General features: G+C 33.7%; 1 protein-coding gene across 2 annotated transcripts; it reads left to right on the top strand.

Annotated features, from left to right (window-relative positions):
- The first annotated feature begins 2,129 nt into the window (after positions 1-2,129).
- Positions 2,130-17,317, top strand: LOC102619130 (anaphase-promoting complex subunit 5). 2 transcript variants are annotated; one of them, XM_006484843.4, is made up of 21 exons: positions 2,130-2,499; positions 2,587-2,746; positions 2,851-2,972; positions 3,521-3,770; positions 5,130-5,307; positions 5,397-5,475; positions 5,664-5,749; positions 6,089-6,218; positions 6,326-6,358; positions 8,367-8,615; positions 10,064-10,141; positions 10,249-10,511; positions 11,914-11,973; positions 12,107-12,174; positions 12,957-13,062; positions 13,165-13,306; positions 14,192-14,290; positions 14,607-14,871; positions 15,564-15,631; positions 16,180-16,320; positions 16,817-17,317. In XM_006484843.4, exons 1-21 carry the CDS (start codon positions 2,329-2,331, stop codon positions 16,838-16,840), a joined length of 2,772 nt encoding a protein of 923 aa, XP_006484906.1. In that variant the 5' UTR covers positions 2,130-2,328; the 3' UTR covers positions 16,841-17,317. The 2 variants fall into 2 exon arrangements, with proteins under 2 accessions (XP_006484906.1, XP_015387693.1); XM_015532207.3 differs by lacking the exon at positions 16,817-17,317 and having other exon boundaries at positions 16,180-16,422.
- Positions 17,318-17,937: the final 620 nt, after the last annotated feature.

A 17,937-nucleotide genomic window follows, 5' to 3' on the forward strand; every position in this document is an offset into this window, starting at 1 on the left:
GTTTTTATAAAACCTTTTGAAGATCGCTCTCATATAATATATAAGAATTTGTATTCTAGAAATCGTACCTTGAAAATCCGATTGGACTTTTTCCGTTGAAGTGATTTAGGCTCCTAGATCACGATCCGCCACCACACCTCCTGTTAGATCTCGATCCGTCACCACCACGCTTGCTAGATCACGAACTGTCACCAATGATCTTCCAGGTTATGACTCAGGTTCGATCTGCACTTGACGTGTGGGCGCCTTTATCACTACCAAAACAACTAGTACGAGAAAATTGTTCTCTCAATAATAGAGAGAAAAATCTTTTTCTCTGATCTGTATAAAGTGGCTTCTTATTTTTTCTTTTAAAAAAATAAGCCTTATATATCTCCCTTTAGTGAAAACCCTAGGCTCCAAATAATGCCCAAAATAAAACTCACGTTACTTTTCATTTAATAGGGGACCCACCATGTAAAATAACATAAGGCCCCTTACACATAAGCTAATTAAATGGAGCCTCCCACTAAATGATATATTTAGGCTTTTGACCCAAATAGCTAGTTATCTTGCTTATTAGTCCAGTAGTGGTGCAGTCAATTAAATGAGCTAACCCAGGTATCATTTGGGAACATACAATAGTGGCTATAACAATTAGGCCTGTAATTAAACTAGCCTAATTATTTAATTCCAAATCTACTCCACTAAAAGATTGGAACTGACTTTCATAATTGTATGCTCGAATAATAATTCGTCCCAAGCCACATTGATTTCTTTACTGCACAATCCTTTGTACCACATCGTTAATTAAATTGATATCTCAACTGTCCAATCAATTTAATAACATCTTATTTCTTGATCATTACTGGTTTTCTCTAATGATCATTTTCAACATACTAAATATGTTGACACACTCTGGCCAGAGAATTCTATGATCAAGTGCCGAAAACCTATCAAGAGATGTGTTGTACAAGTTCTTTATTGTTAATCCATAACTCCAATACTCATAATTGCTCCCACCAAGATACCGGGTATTCTTGACCACAAGGATGTGTCGTGCCCATTGGTAACTCAAATGGAATAACAATTACAATCATGAAATCATAATTAACTCAAGATTAAGATTACAGTAAAATCAATGCCTATGAGATTTAATAAGTCTGACAGTTATTACAAAGTTAATTAAATCTCATATGTGATCCTGTTCAATGTAGTCGTACTACATCAATAAATTCATACATGATTAAGACAAATCATTCAATGAATTTATTACAGTCTATACCTAAATAAAGTGCCCAACTTTATTTATCAACTGCGAACTGAATTTATTTAATCATAAGATAACTTGTATTTATGTCTTCTGTGAATCCACATGGTGATCACATAAATACGTATAATATGATTAAATGGACTTTAATACAAATATTAATGCAATTAAGATATTTGAATAAAATACCTCATATATTTTATTAATCAGAAAAATTGTTTATTACAATTAAATAAACACATATGCTTTTAAAGAGCATATTTTCCCAACACAATATAGTTCAGATCAGGAGAGGATCCTATTCCAAAATGTATGGGGGGAGAAGCTACGCTATTGGCAGCACAGCTGCACAAAAATACCCTAGGCTAAAATCTATTTTAATCTTAATAAAAGCTTCAGCAAAGAAGCTACCTATTCACAGCTTTAAAAAGACGAAATTGATGTTGGGTTTTGATGATGTGAAAGATAAATCTAAGTGGATGCTTCATTTGTTTTTCTTTTTTTTTTTTATCTACTTGCTATTGTAAGGCATTGGTTAATAAGGTTGTAGCAATCAATATTTCTCAAACAAGGTAGTTGTTAAGTTATATAATTATGTAACTTACATCAACTCAATATTATACACATTTAATTTTTGTTGTTTATATTTTTATGTTAGTTGTAGTAAATGTTGGGTTAATATAAATTATATTATTATATAACTTAACAAGCACCCTTACACAATCAATACAAACCAACTTCAATTTTGTACTATTTTAAATTTTAAATAAACTTTTACATATTTATTCATTTCTACTGACGTCATATATATTTTAATACTAACAATAAGAGAGGTATTCGTACTTATAAGTTATAACTATTTAATTTTTAAATACCCAAACTTCAGAAAGGTCTTAAAATTCGTATTTTTTAACAAACGGCCATTTCCCGGCACTTTTTTGAAACCCCAAATTAGGTTAGACAAAGGCCAAAACCCTAGACATAATCGTTCTTCAGTGAACTGAGCTCGAGCTTCAGCTGATGATAATCGAATCCTTATCTAAACAGCAATAGCAATTCCTGTTTCCAATTGATGAAAAATGGCAGGGATATTGAAGCCACCAGGCGCATTTGCGGTAACGCCTCACAAAGTATCTGTTTGCATACTCATTCAGATGTACGCCCCGCCGGCGATGATGTCAGTGCCTTTCCCTTTCTCTTCCGTCGCTCAGCACAACCGCTTTGGTCTCTACTTGTTCGCTCTCACTAAGGTCAGTATTCATTTCATTTTCAATTTTTTTTAAAAAATTGAAAATAAGTTAATGTTCTAATGCTTCTTTTTTGTTGCTATACAATAGTCTTGTGATGATATCATGGAGCCGAAACTGGATGAACTTATAAACCAGTTGCGAGAAATTGGGGATGTGTTGTATCAGTGGTTAACTGATCAGTTAATTAGTAGGCTATCGTCATTGTCTTCACCTGACGATTTGTTCAACTTATTTAGTGATTTGCGTGGTTAGTTTATCGTTAATTATGTAACCTGGTTTTGGATTTTGAATTTCTTTTTGTGTTTGTTTTAAGTTTATTTGATGTTTATTAATTTTGATAATTTTGCTTAGCCATTCTTGGAGGAGCTGACCTGAGTGCTGTAGACGACGAACAAGTTGTTTTGGATCCAAATAGCAACCTTGGAATGTTTGTCCGTCGTTGTCTACTTGCTTTTAATCTCTTATGCTTTGAGGTATGTATTTATTTATTTATTTCTTGTTTTTTTAAGTCCTTAGGATGAGTATTGGCATCATATGTATGAAAGGTAAACTTCAGGTTCTTCCAAAAATTTCATATTGTGCTCAGCTGCAAAGATTTAATGTTTCTACTTCTGTTGAAATTATTGCCACGCATGATTGTGGAAGTGTCTTATTATCTGATTTGCACAGATGAGTATATGGATGCTTGGTTAGTTACTATACATCAGTCATGGACTGTTTGTAGAAGGTTATCTGTTTAGTTTTGTCTCCCCTCCCTAGGTTCTGCACAGGTACTGATTTTAATGATGAGTAGTCTGTGAAGCTATTTATCACCTTACCAGTAATTCTATTCTCTCTTTATTCCCATATTGTAACATTTATCACTTTGCTTTTCTTTTCCCCCTCAACTTGCATCCCCTCGCACATCCCCTCATTTGACTAAAAGTTTCAATGTTTGTCATTGAATAAAGGATGAGTACATACATACTCTTCACCATTGCTAGATCAATTCAACTTGTTTGATTTTGGAAATTTAATGCAGGGTGTGTGTCATCTTTTGACAAGTATAGGGATCTATTGCAAAGAAGCCCTCTCAAGTTGTTCGGCTTATGAGTTACCTTGTTTGGATGATTCTAGCAATGAGTTGGAGGCATTATCAGAATACGAAAACATGGATTTGGAGAATATTGTCTTTGAAAAAGTTAATAAAGAAATTGAAGCAAGAAAAAAGGCTAGTGAAGAAGTTTCTTTTCACCTTCATGCGCCAAAAGCACTTTTTGGGCTGGTTGAAGGTATAATTTCTTCATTCTTATCAAAGATGCATTAATGTTATGGAATCATGTTAGCACTTTTGGTTTCATGGAATTGTAGTTAGTTTGCAACTTGTGGATTAAGTCCACGAAATCTTGTTACTATTATTCGTCTAAGAGCAGAGGGATTTCAAAGTTTCCACAAAACTGATAGTGGAAAACAAATGATGGGCAATATATTCATTTTTTTTTATTAAAGGAGTGAAAAATCATTCAATTCCAATGGAGAGAATGATTAACTGCTAATCATATATCTTTGGTTGTATCAATACCTTTCCTTTGCATTATTTCCTTAGTCCATGACTTTATAGTTATTTCTTTTGCTTTTAAATATTTCTATCTGTTATAAGTACCTTCCATAGCTTGAATTGTGTTTATAAGTTTTAGCTTCTCTCTGTGTATTGGCAAGAAAGAAATAGAAGGATTTTGAAAGAAAATTTAGACTGAGATATTGATCTTTTGTGGCATAGTTTCTATTTACTAGCATCATTATGGCTTCTGTTTGTAAGGATTTTCAAGAACTTAGTTCTTCATACATTTAGATTACAAATGGGTTTTAGGTATTTTTTGACAATTTTGGGCAAAGAAAAAGTAGCACGATTGCTATTTATTTTTTCAGTATTTTCAGATGTCTCGTCGTGTGTTGTAGCTTGTATTATTCCATCTCACTATTGCATGGCATACTTCTCTAGTTATTTATTAGCAAACGTATGCAAGTCTTTTTTCTCTTTTTTTTTCTTCATTCTCATGAGGAGTTAGTTTGATGTGTAGATTGATAAATTGATTGGGGTTTATATTTGTTACCTCTAAGTTTGTTCTGCCCTAGAATGATTATTCTTCTTTTTTATTTTAAGAATCTTATGTGTCTTATCTTTTATTTTCTATTTTTTTGTATAAGTGATGTCTCAAGAAATTTATAATTGGAAGTCTTAACTTTATTGTTTCTTTTTCCTGAAAAGGAATAAATGTTGATTGAGCTTTAGGATTTTCAAATTATTTACAGTCCCAACATTACCCATGCCCTGAGCTGCAGCAAAATCTCCACTTTTCAAACATCTCCTAGAGCTCAGAATTCCAAAGATATCAATCATAGTTACAAGGTCAACCTATTTTCACCGATTTGTATACGACCGATTTCCACCTTGCTCATCTGAACTGATCTCCATTCTATTCTAGCCAAAGCCAGTTTATTTCCTCTTTTCCTTGCTTGAAATATTAATATATGTCATTACACTAGCACCTTCCTACTATGGATGTTCCGAATACATGCTCCTGTTTAGATATATTTTCTGGCATGTTGAGATAATTACTGGCACGTCACATTGACAATTAAATGTGCAGATATCAAGGTTTCAGCTGTCTCAAAATCCCAAGGTGGTGACAAATGTAGAGAAGCTTCTCCATCTGCACATGCACCAAATGATGCAATGAGAGAGTTTGATTCCATTAGTGGGGCATTCCTACGTACAAACTGGCAGATGCAAGGGTACTTAATGGAGCAAGCTGATGCAATTGAAAAGTAAGTGGTTAAATTCTTGTCTCTCTTTGTTGTTTATTTGTCTATTGTAGTTTATGCTTCAATGATGCTGAAATAATTTCTTGTGGCAGGCATGGCAGTTCTTTCTCACTAAATGCTTTTGAACTTATTCTAAGGCAGCTCCAAAAATTGGCACCTGAACTACATCGTGTAAGTAACTTGCTTATATGGATAGTGGGTCTATAAACTCTATATATATCTATAGATATATATTTCAATTATTCTTTTTGGTTTAGTGTCTCGTATTATTTGAATTTAAATTGTTCTGTTTTATTTTTGTATTATTTAAACTTTTCTATTCCTATTCTCTTTTTCATCTCTGCTGAACCACAATGCAGGTTCACTTCTTGCGTTACTTGAATAGCCTTTATCATGATGATTATTTTGCTGCTTTAGAGAATCTTCACCGCTACTTTGATTATAGGTGAATAAAAATTTAACCCTTTGAGAATATTACTTCATGCATTGATGTTTCTGTTTTATTGTCATTTCCTGCATTAAATAACTTTTTATTGACAGTGTCCTCAGTTTATTAAATTGCTCTAGTTGAAGATGCTAGTTGCACTATTAAAAGCATCTTGATTTTGTCATGCTATTTAACTATTTCGATCTTGTTCTTCTGATAGCTCCTGAGCTCTAGCACATTTTTTTTTCTTTTATAAATTTAATTAGCTTTCGTAAGGATTCTTGTCATGAAAAGTATTGTTAGAGAAAGACATTGTTTTAAGCAAAAGAACTGATCTGTTAATTATGAAATCAAAAGTGCAGGGACAGAGGGATTTGATTTTGCTCAACCTTCAATTGGTTGTAATAGTTTTGGAAGATATGAAATTGCCTTGTTATGTTTGGGCATGATGCATTTCCACTTTGGGCATCCGAAGCAAGCTTTAGATGTAAGCACAAGAAAGAGTTTTCTATTCCTCCCTCAAAGCCCACCTTACGTCTTTGAACTATTCTAGGAATGTTCTTGTTTGTTGACTATTTACTTGATGGTGTTCAGGTCTTAACTGAAGCTGTTTGTCTCTCTCAACAGGTAATCTTCTTTATTCTGTGTTTTAACTTTTGTTTAAATTATAATATATGGGATTCAAATATGGTGTTAAGGAGTTAATTGAATCCTTGAAAATCTATTCCTCAAGGTTTCCTATATTTTCATTTTATTTTTTTTTGCTAAGAAACAAGAGATTAAATAAAACTATAAGAAATATGTACAAGGATTAGGGGGACTACAAATCCCCAAAAAAAGGACGAGAAGTCCCAATATAAACAAAACACTTAAAAACTGCAAAGATAAGAATATCCCAAAACCCAAAAACACTAGCTTACTAAGAGTGCATCCCTGTTAAGATACAGAAGCTTCCCAATTAAGCAAAATAAAAAAGAAAGAGATGTCTTTGAATTCAGTAGTAATAGATGCCCAGAGGGAAGCCCAGAACTTCACTTTGTCTCATAGGTGTGAAGGATCTTCCCCAGCTTTGTTATCAAAGATTCTTTGGTTTCTTTTATTCCACACAACCCAAAAAATAGACAAGACTGCACAGTCCCATAGAACCCTTGCTTTTTTTGTCCCTTGTAAGCAAGAAAAACTTTCCAATAGGAGGGAGTAACATGATACAGGGGCTGATTTATTTTCATTTTATTTGTTCGTAGGGAGTTGGGGAAAAATATCTTTGTGGGAGGTTTTATGGATTGGTGATACTTTGGTTTGTATGTTATGTCCTAAGGTTTATAGACTATCGACTTTTTGTGATTTTCACGGTGGTTTCATCTTCATCTTCTTTGCGTTGGAACTTTAACTTTTAATAAATTTGAAGATAGGTTATAACGAGAGCATTTCTTCTGGCCTTTCATTGCTTGAGAGTGTCTCAATTAATTATTCTAGGAGGGACTGTAAAGCTGGTAGTCTTGCATCATTGGTTTTCTTTTGGAATTTTTAACTTAATTGACTTATCAGTTTCCTCTTTTCTGCTAGCTCGGATGATTACGGATGCCAAAATTCTTGCATGATATTTTCCTTGTTTGGGCTTTGCCTTAGCCCAAGGGAAAAAAATAATACTTGTGATATTATCTGAATAAGGTGTCTTAATGTGTGTTTGCCAAAAAATTGGTATGCGTTGTGCAAAAATGAGGTGAGAAAACATAGTCCGTTTATCTTTTCAGTTTTGCCTTTACTTCAACGTTGCAAAAATGAGAGTTTCAGGATACCTCCCTTTGTCTATTCTCACCAATTAGGTTTCTGTTTGTATTAATCTCTTGAGTGTTGTTTTTATTTTTACATCTTGTGGTGCCTTATTGGATTTTTTAGTTGTTGCCGTGTTTCTTCACTTTTTTTTCCCTTTTTCTTTCTTTTTCTTTTTTTTTGGTGTTACAGCATCTTTTATATATTATTTTTTGTTTCTTATAAAAATAATTAAGAAAAAATAAGAAGAAAATATTTGGCCAATTGGATTCTGAATGTTTGAATTAAATACTCGATTTTGTTTTATACAACGCTCACGTGCATTAAAAAATTCTTCTCTTTCTATAGAAGTGTTATTATTAATTTTGACTTAACTAGAAAAAAGAAAACCAATTAGATCTCATCAAAGATTGTTATTATTTTTTTAATTTTCAAAAGGTTTGGATTGGGATGAGAAACCTCACCCACTAAAAATCAACCCATGCTCCCTCTTAGTTCTTGAACTCGGATGGCTGTACATGCAAAGCACATTCATCGCCGGCTGGGCTACGCCCCCATGGGGCCAAAACCTCATCAAATATACTCGTCATACTTGTATCTTTAAGGTCTTGTATTTTTAGAGGGATCACATTGTCAACCACCTATGTCTTGTGTTGAACAGCATGGCCTGGGTTCTAATTTATGTTTCAATCTTACTATTTTTCTTTTTATTGAACACAATGTCATGTTTATCTTATAATGAAGTCTGCTGATGTTATTCTGTCTATATATGTTGACCTTTTTAATTACAACAGTATATCTGTTTCTAGTTCCATTTATTTTCTTCTGCAGAAAGGCCTGATAGTTTTTCCTATTTATGCAGCACAGTAATGACACTTGTCTTGCATACACTTTAGCAGCTATTAGCAACTTGTTGTCTGAAATTGGCATCTCAACTACCACTGGGATCCTTGGATCATCTTACTCACCTATAACGAGCATAGGCACAACGTTGTCTGTCCAGCAACAATTGTTTGTTCTTTTGAAAGAGTCTTTCAGGAGAGCAGAGAGCTTAAAGTTAAAGCGATTGGTGGCTGCCAATCATCTTGCCATGGCCAAATTTGATTTAACAGTAATGTTGCAACTCACTATATACATTGTCATTTCTGTTTGTAAACTTAGTTTATTTCCTTTCAATGAACATATCATTGGCAGTTTTCTGAGTAGTCATTCTGCATTAATTGGAAATAGATATTTTTCACTACAGTTGAGTGTCGACAGTGGCTTTCTTGTTTTAGTAGTTTTAGCTACTTAATTCTCTAGCATCTCTTTTGGAATATGGTATTTTGCTAATTTAATGACTCAGTTCTAAGATGCCATGAGGGGGCACCATCAAATCAAATTACCTTTGAGTTTTCAAATTATAGCAAATATTGCGTATTGGATATACTTTAACTACTCAATCTATAGGAACATTTTCTTGCATTATAAAAGTCTAGTTTTGGCTCCATTTTGGATAATATAATTCCTGTATCATCAAGTTAACATTTATAGTAGAATATTTGGGATTTTTGCCATCTTTAACAGCAGTAGGAATACTGACTTTGGAGAGGGAACTTAATTTGGTGTAGGTATGTTTATAATTTAGTATGGACTGAATATAGAAGTTAACTGACCATGATAGAGCTATTTTATTTTTTTGTAGCATTTTAGCCTTTTTACCAATCTTTATTACTTATACAAATACAATAGAAGCTTAAAAAAATAAAGGAAAAGTAAAAATCCCATTAAGGACAGAACCACAAGAGCATGGTGGCTAATAGGTGAGCGAAAACAAGCAGAATGTTGGCTAAATTATTTGATCAAATTAGTATGGGTGCTTAAATGGAAATTATACAAAATATAAACAGATTTTTGGTGACCATCCTTCAAGTTTAATTAATTGGAAATCTATTATCTCTTGATACATGTTGAACTTATTGTTCTTGGTGGTCAGTACACGAGTCTTAATTTATTAGTAACCATATGTATGTATAACTTCTCTCTGTCGCATACACATGCAGGCTTGCGTCTCATAATGATGGCCTGCTTAATCAGTTACGCAAACATCTTTGAAGTTTTCACGCTTCTTTTTTTTTTTTTTAATCATCTTTGTGCATATATGCTTGCCATCACTTTGGTAATATAAAGAATTGTATGTTTCATTTTTTTTTTAATTGAAAAAGTAATATGAATTGTATGCCATCCAATTTGATCTTGTACTCTTTGTAACTTATAATGTTAGGATGCATATTCTGTAGTACTCAATATGTTCGTTTCCGCTGTTCCCCAGGGGGAGTTTTCATGTGAAATGCTATTCTAACAATGGAACCAATCTGTATTTTTGCATGATAACATCGTTTTAAGAACTTTTGTGGAAGTCACCTTTTCTCCTAAGATATGGTTGAAACAAATCTGATTTTTATTTTTACATTTTTTGTGGATTTTACTTGCATCTTTGATAAAGTGACTACAGGGAAAAGTTTTCTATGTCTTTAACACTTTCATATGTGGATTGTGATTGTCACATTATCTGTGCAGCATGTCCAAAGACCACTTCTGTCATTTGGGCCCAAAACTGCTATGAGGCTTAGAACTTGCCCGACTAATGTTTGTAAGGTAATGTAGTGTCTTTGTTTATATCTGAAGCTCATATTAGTTAGCTTGCTGATTTTTTTTGTTTCTTACTAGTAGAGGATTGTATCCTATATATATAATTACTGCAGGAACTGAGATTAGCTTCTCATTTAATTAGCGATTTTGTCTCTGAGAGCTCTACAATGACAACTGATGGGGCTTTTAGTACTTCTTGGCTCAAGAATTTGCAAAAGCCAATGGGTTCACTAGTATTGACCCAAGAGAATGTCTCTGGAAAAGATTCTAATGCTTTCCAATTCTGTGCACAACCAAGTTCTATTCCAGGTTCGGTATTGCAATTAGTGGGTTCTTCATATTTGCTCCGTGCTACAGCTTGGGAGGCATATGGCAGGTGATCTTAACAAGGACCTTGAAGTTGCACTTGTTCTTTGTTATGCCAAATCATATTAATATGGCTTTTGTTAATCATTATTTGACACTTCTATTTGTAATGCATTCTGTTTCTTATTGGAAGTAAATTATTTATTGATAAAGGATGCATCAAAAAACCCTTAGTAACTGAGTTTTGTGATTTCTAGTTAGTTGATTGACCTAATGAGACAAAACCTATTCTACGTTAACAAGGTTAAGCTTTTTAGGGAGTGTCACTCTAGATGTTCAGTTAGAATGTTTAAATGTGATAGTCTTAACTGTTTATCTATTTATGTACTGGGCGATGATCATCTTAGTTTTGCATAATTTGAAACACACACTTTAGGATTGCTCAAAGGCTCTTTATCAGATAGTCTTTCTTTATTTTCTTACTAGACTTCTAAGTGATGAAGATTGTCCTAGCATAAAATGCATGGCAGCATTTCATATAAGGAGGGAACTCTTGTCTGGCAGTTTCTTCAATTTGAGCAGTGCCAATCAGCTTACAATTAGGTCCTCATACCGTGTTGTGGCACATTTTACCTGAGAACAATGTATTACATAGAGTTGAATGTAATGAGACATAGTGAACATTTATTTCTAAGATGCTAATTTGAGAATTATGAGCTTGTGTATTTCACTGCTGTCAGCAATGGCTGTATCAAATTGGCATCAACATTTCAATATGTTTTAAATTACCTTGTTAAACTGAAGTGCTTAGAGTTTGAGAATCCGTACGCTGGATGAGACTGTTTGTTTGTTTAATCTAAAATTTGGATAAACCCCAAATTTGAATAGATTTGAATGGTATGTTGTGCATTTTTAACATCTCTGAAAATTCATTATTTGACATATTCTACCCTTTAACTTTTATGGGAAGTCAATAAATAATATTGATAGTGGAATTTGTACTGTTACTATTTAAAGACTTATGCAGACATTTGTATTAATTGTCAAGTTGAAAAATTCTACTTAATCTATTTGGATGAAAGTATCTTATTTTCAGTGTTGAGTTGAAAAACAAACAACTCAAAACAGGCAAATACCCGACATTAAGGCTTCAATTGGAAAAAACAGACACCCCCTAATTTAGGTCTTCTCCAATTAGTACTCTGTTTGTTTGAAGATATGTGGCAACTTGTGGGTGTTGTATATTAAAAGGGGCTGTCAGAGTGCTCATTTTGCTATGGATATGGAAATCATGAACAGTAAATCAGTCTTTGCAGCATCTTGTACTATCCCTTACTATTTTAAGTTGTTTGAGAATTTATGGAATCCTGGTTTTATTTGTTATACTGGTGTTAAAGTTGACTAAATTTTCTACAGTTTAATAGTTGTCTTGTTTGATTAATGCTATTTTTTTTCCTTTTTACTACCACCAGTGCCCCTCTTACTCGAGTGAATACACTAATTTATGCAACCTGCTTCTCTGATGGTTCAAGGTATTGCAGTGGAAAATGCCATAATTTACTTATCCTACTGCTAATTGCTCTTTGCCCTTTTCTTTTATTTCTGGTTCTTTATTTCTATTTAATCCTTATTAACATGAGTTTCACCTTTGGTTGGCCATCCCAGTTTATCTGATGTGGCATTAGCTCACATGAAGCTCATCCAACATTTGGCGGTATTTAAAGGATACAAAGGTCTAGTGAATGCTTGAATACTTTATTATTAGTCCATCGATGTTGAAAACATTCTTTTATTTTTTAACAGAAAAATCTCTTTCTCAGTATTTTTTTTCCTCTAAAAATGCTTTTGTTTTTCTTGTGCTGTGCCAATATTCAGAATTACTGTTTGGGAAAAGTTTTGAAAGCAGCTTAAGATATTCTTTTGAGCAACCAGTCTTTTTCTCAAAAGTCTTAATTATGCATTTAGGCTTGTGAGGGTTTATTGGTTGGGTTGAGATATTTGGACATCGTCTATTCCTCTAAGAAAAAGCAAAATTGCTTTTGATTTCAGAGAGAAGTAGGATTATTGTTTGATTATGCTTTACATGAAATAACTTTTTAAAAGAAAGAAAAGGGAAAAAAATTGATTCTGAGTTGAAATCAAAATGAACATTTGTTGTGAAAATCAATTTTATGCTGTTTGAAAACCTTTAACAGAAAGTAATCCCGATGGTGAGAGTCCCTTCGCTCCCACCACCACCACCCCCCGCGGGCGGGGAAAGACAGTTTTCACTTTTTCACTCCTGAGTAGATAAAACAGGGATGAGTATTTGCCTATTGTTAATACAATCACAAACTTGTACGAATTTAATATTGATTGCAAAGTTACCATATTCTTCCATATTGTTTTCTCTCTCTACTTTCAGAGGCCTTTTCAGCTCTTAAAATAGAAGAATAGAAGTGTTTCTCTTCTACACAGAGATGCAAGTCGTTCATCTGTGACACTGGGTTTTATTGTTTTCTCTCTCTACTTTCAGAGGCCTTTTCCGCTCTTAAAATAGCAGAAGAGAAGTTTCTATCAGTCTCAAAATCACGAATATTGCTGCTAAAGTTGCAGCTGCTCCATGAGCGTTCTTTACATCGGTAGTGTTACTGACAGCTAAAATTGTATAACTCTAATTTTTGCAGTTTACTGTTAACACTTACTGTGTTTTTCAATTATGTTCAACATCATAAATTACTCAGAGGACATCTGAAGCTAGCCCAAAAAGTATGTGATGAGCTCGGGGTCATGGCATCATCAGTGACTGGTGTGGATATGGATCTGAAAACAGAAGCAAGCCTTCGCCACGCTCGAACATTGCTTGCAGCAAACCAGTTCAGCGAGGTTGGATATTTTTGCCGCTTCAAATTCTTCTCTTTTATCTAATTTTGCTCTATTTGCAAAATCTTTCATATCTTGCGATGTGATATATATATTTTGGCTGTGATAGAAGTGAAGAATAATAATCTCTATTTGCATGAGAAGAAAAAGTCTGAAAAGTCTGCTTCATTAGATGTTTGTTTGGGCAAGTTGAAAATTGCTAATTCATCTTCTTATAGCATGGTTTTAGATTATGTATTTTTTACCAACTCAATTTACTATCAGGTTTTCCTTGTTTACTCAATCCGAAAACATGATGCTATTGTTTCTAGGGCTATTTATTGTAAACATATAAGGGTTGACTAACATTTTTCAAGTATTTTCTTATATTATGAGCAGTACAAGGTACCTAACATCCTTTCTTGTAAGTTGGAAATAGTATATATAATTTTTTCCTACTTAGGGTTGTCAACAGAGGTGTTGAATCTGCTATTCCGTTATGCATGTTCTTACAAGTGTATGTATCAATATATTTGTTTGCTTATTGGAACTATGGTTCATGCTTGGGGTATCTGGAGTTGTGAATTTCTGAGGTTCAGAGCCAGGAGTTTTAGCTGAAAGAAAACCATGACATCTCATGATTTAATAAATTGTTGAATTATTTATACTGCACTAGTATCGTCAGCTGTAATAAAGAAAGTTGACTTCCTAACTTGTTTTTAATCTTTCATTTTATACTTTGTATTGTTACAATCATAATGGAACACAGTATATTAATGAATTCACATTAGAGATTACAAAGGTGCCATAATAAGTTGTTATCAAAGATGGTTTCCTAACCCAATAAAAGACAATTTTTTTTTTGTTTCCCAAGTTTTTATCTGCTTCTTCACATCAGATTCTTTGCAGGCAGCAGCTGTCGCACACTCTCTCTTTTGCATGTGTTACAAATTTAATCTACAAGTTGAGAATGCATCTGTTCTACTGCTGCTCGCTGAAATTCACAAGGTACAACAATTGACTTACTTGTATGTTTGATAATTGTCTAGATAGCATACTGCTTACATTTACAAGGGTTTGTTGTACATCTCTTTTATGAAAACATTACAACGCCAATCAACTTCAAAGTGCAAGTCAATAATTTTTTTGTAACTAGAAATTGCAAGCTCACATTTTATGAAAACTTGAAATTGCAATCTAATATGTATAGGGTTTACAAATAAGAAATAAGTTGAGTAAAACTTGATGATATGTGCATGTTGGTGGTTTCTTTATAATTTGAAGTTCTTTAAGCATGGTTTCTTCTGTTATATGCTGTCCTCAGAAATCAGGCAATGCTGTTTTAGGCATCCCATATGCATTGGCAAGCCTATCGTTTTGCCAGTTACTTAACTTGGATCTTCTGAAAGCATCGGCTACTTTAACGTTGGCTGAGTTATGGCTGAGTTTTGGTCCAAACCACGCAAAAATGGCTTCAAATCTTATTCAACAAGCTCTTCCACTGATTCTTGGTCACGGAGGTCTGGAGCTCCGTGCTCGGGCTTTCATTGCTGAAGCAAAATGCCTTCTATCTGATCCAAGTTTTTCAGGTTATCTTTTTCACCTTATGTTTTCAGTACGACACATTTCTTTCAAAAGAGCCAAGTGAAAAACATAAATTTCGTACTTCAGATGTAGGAAATATATGCAAGTTCCTTTTCTTGGGAATGACAGATATGGGGCACTGGTGTGTGCATTGAAATGTTTAATTATGTGACCTATTTTATCCTCCCATCACTAAAATTTAGATAGGATAAAGGAACTTGCATATGTGAGGAGGATAAATTTTGTTCTGTTTTTTCATCTTCCAAGTGCTAGATTGGATCTTGAAATTTTTTTGGATTGAATGTTGTCCAGGGAGAATCTTAATTAACATCCTGTTTATTCTCATTTATAGCAGTTGTAACATGATGTATATGTGATTTTTATCCCCAAAGTATTGCAAAAGTTAGCTGATAGAGGCAATATAATATATTACCATTTTCTTGCCATTGGATAATTATTTAGATAATGTTTAAAACAGAATTGTAAGTGTTTCAATTAGAAGTGTTTTAAGGCTCATCTATATATAAAAATAAATTATACTGCATCTTCTCCTTCCCTTCCCCCATCCCCCCTCTCTCTATATATATATTTTATTTTTCTCTCTTTTTTTTTGGTTTTGGGGGGGATTATTTGATGAAAGTGTTTTCTGTACCAAATTGATGGTGTTTTTATATCTTCACCTCAAATATTTCTGCAGTTTCTCAAAATCCTGAAGCGGTGCTAGATCCTTTAAGGCAAGCTTCAGAGGAACTTCAAGTTTTGGAGGTAACTTCGCTTCCGAGTATGTGTATGTGAATATTAGGCATTTCATTCATCGGAGAAAACTGGGTATTTTTGTCTGAATACTGAATAAATTTACATGGTACCTTAAAGCATTGTTAGGTCTGATATTCTTGGGTTTCTTGAAAATTCAGTAATTATTCTTCTTAGTGGTTACTGGTTAGTCTAAAATTACAATGTATGTTGTAGTTCTATTCCATGGACTAGGTGATGCAGGCTGGGGAATCTTTGTTTACCTGATAAATCACGGATCTGGTACAACAGCCTTGTGATAATTACTCTTTGCATGGATGCTTGTGGGTGCTCTTTATCTAACTTGAAATCTTAATTATTTTGTAGTATTTTGTAGTAGTGAGAAAGACTTAATACAGCCCTATAGTTTTAGTCCCCCTGTTCTCACATTTTTGCTTTATTGTGCTCCTTGGTGTGTGCCCTGAGAGTTGTTCTTTTGTTTCAATTTATTTTTATGCATAAGCTTCTAGGTGCTCGCCTTATGATTGTTTTAGAGCTTAAACATTGCATTTGTTGCACAGTATCATGAATTGGCGGCCGAAGCTTTCTATTTGATTGCTATCGTATCTGACAAACTGGGCCGGCTGGCAGAGAGGGAAGAAGCTGCAGCTTTATTCAAGGAGCATGTGTTGGCTCTTGAGAATGAAAATCGTCAGGATGAGGTAGATCCTCTCCCAAGTACGCCGTGAAAAATACTATAATTTGCTCGTGTAAAATAACATAATTATTTATTTATAAAATAAACCTGTTGGTTTTTATTGAAATTGCATGGTACATATATTTTATGAGTGATGATACAGTCATAAGTTTTTGTATAAACTTATTGTATATAAATTATTGTGATATTAATTTATTGGTTGAATGAAAATATAAAATAATATAAATAAATCATGTGGGTCAAAAGATATTTAATTCAATTAATTTTATTATGTCACATCAATTTATACAAAAATTTATGGTTATATCATTACTCTTATTTTATACCTCGACAGCTAGATTCAAAATAAGTCTGTTTCAAATATGTGGAAGAAAAATATAGCTTACATATAAACACAAATAGGTTCAAACTCACATTTTCGAAGTTACAAATAAATTTTACTTTGAGTTGGATTATTAGCACCTTTTTATTAATCTTATAAAATTCTTATTATATTACAGGACTCAGCTATTGTACAACTGTGATATTGTATCACGGTTTTTGTCTTTTTGCGATGTGACCATTGGATTTCAAGGTAACTTATCGAACGTATTAGAGATCGCCACGTACGTATTGAAGGAAACGGGGCAAATCGGTTAAAAAAGGTCAAAACCGAGGCGCTGTGATAAGTGACTTTAGCTTAGCTATTTATAAGGTTCGAATGGGGAAGCAACAGAAGACAAATTTGTCAATTAGAGAGAGGGGAATTCGTAGCACAAAGTGAGACTGTGTCTTAGCTTTTTGGTATGCAACTGAAACTCAGCAATTTTACTAAGACAAGATTAGCATAGAATAGGAAAATGGGGAACTCCAAGATCGGTGTGGAAGTGTTTATTTGGAAAACCAATGAAATATAGAATTTGAATGCTCTGCATTCTGGGTTTGTAAGTTGTGAAGAAACATATGATAAGAGGTCAGTGATGTATTTATAGATTGAGAAAGAAAACAACAAGATGATTCCACCACCTCTCAATATGGGTTGCATTTTGCCGCTATCGTCACAATTTCGACATCGGTTTCGCACTGCTCGGCCCCATGTTCGTATACATCTCTTCCAGATCTTCCCACTCCCCCCCAACAACAAATTCTGATGTCTTATTTCGATTTTGCTGTATGAAGATTATTTCTCAACTGGATTCACCTACAGAAATAAATTCCCCATCCACTTACTACGGCTGGGACCCCATGTTTCTATATGACGCATCCAAATGTTTTCCCCTCCAATATCTTGCACTCGTCTTCCTTTGATTTTGGTGTCTCTCGATGATTTGTCAATTGAAAATCGCTTAAAACCCTAAATTTTTCCCTTCGCCTGAAGCAAACTTCGTTTTGAAAGGTTAGCTGAAATTTTACCTCCTCCAATGGTTTCCCGTGCTTGCCTAGTTGTATCCCTAAATAATTTCAGCCGTTAGATTGCCTCACGTTTCATCCAACGAGATTTCATAATACGGACAAAAGCTGTTGTATGGTATCACTGCTGTATTGTAGCTGGATCCTATATTACAATTACATTTAAGGACAAATACAAATAGAATTAAGCTAATATATTTTCTTTCTCTCTTCAATTTTATTTTCTTTGCAC

Source organism: Citrus sinensis, chromosome 4 (assembly GCF_022201045.2).
Source record: "Citrus sinensis cultivar Valencia sweet orange chromosome 4, DVS_A1.0, whole genome shotgun sequence".
NCBI classification, from domain to species: domain Eukaryota; kingdom Viridiplantae; phylum Streptophyta; class Magnoliopsida; order Sapindales; family Rutaceae; genus Citrus; species Citrus sinensis.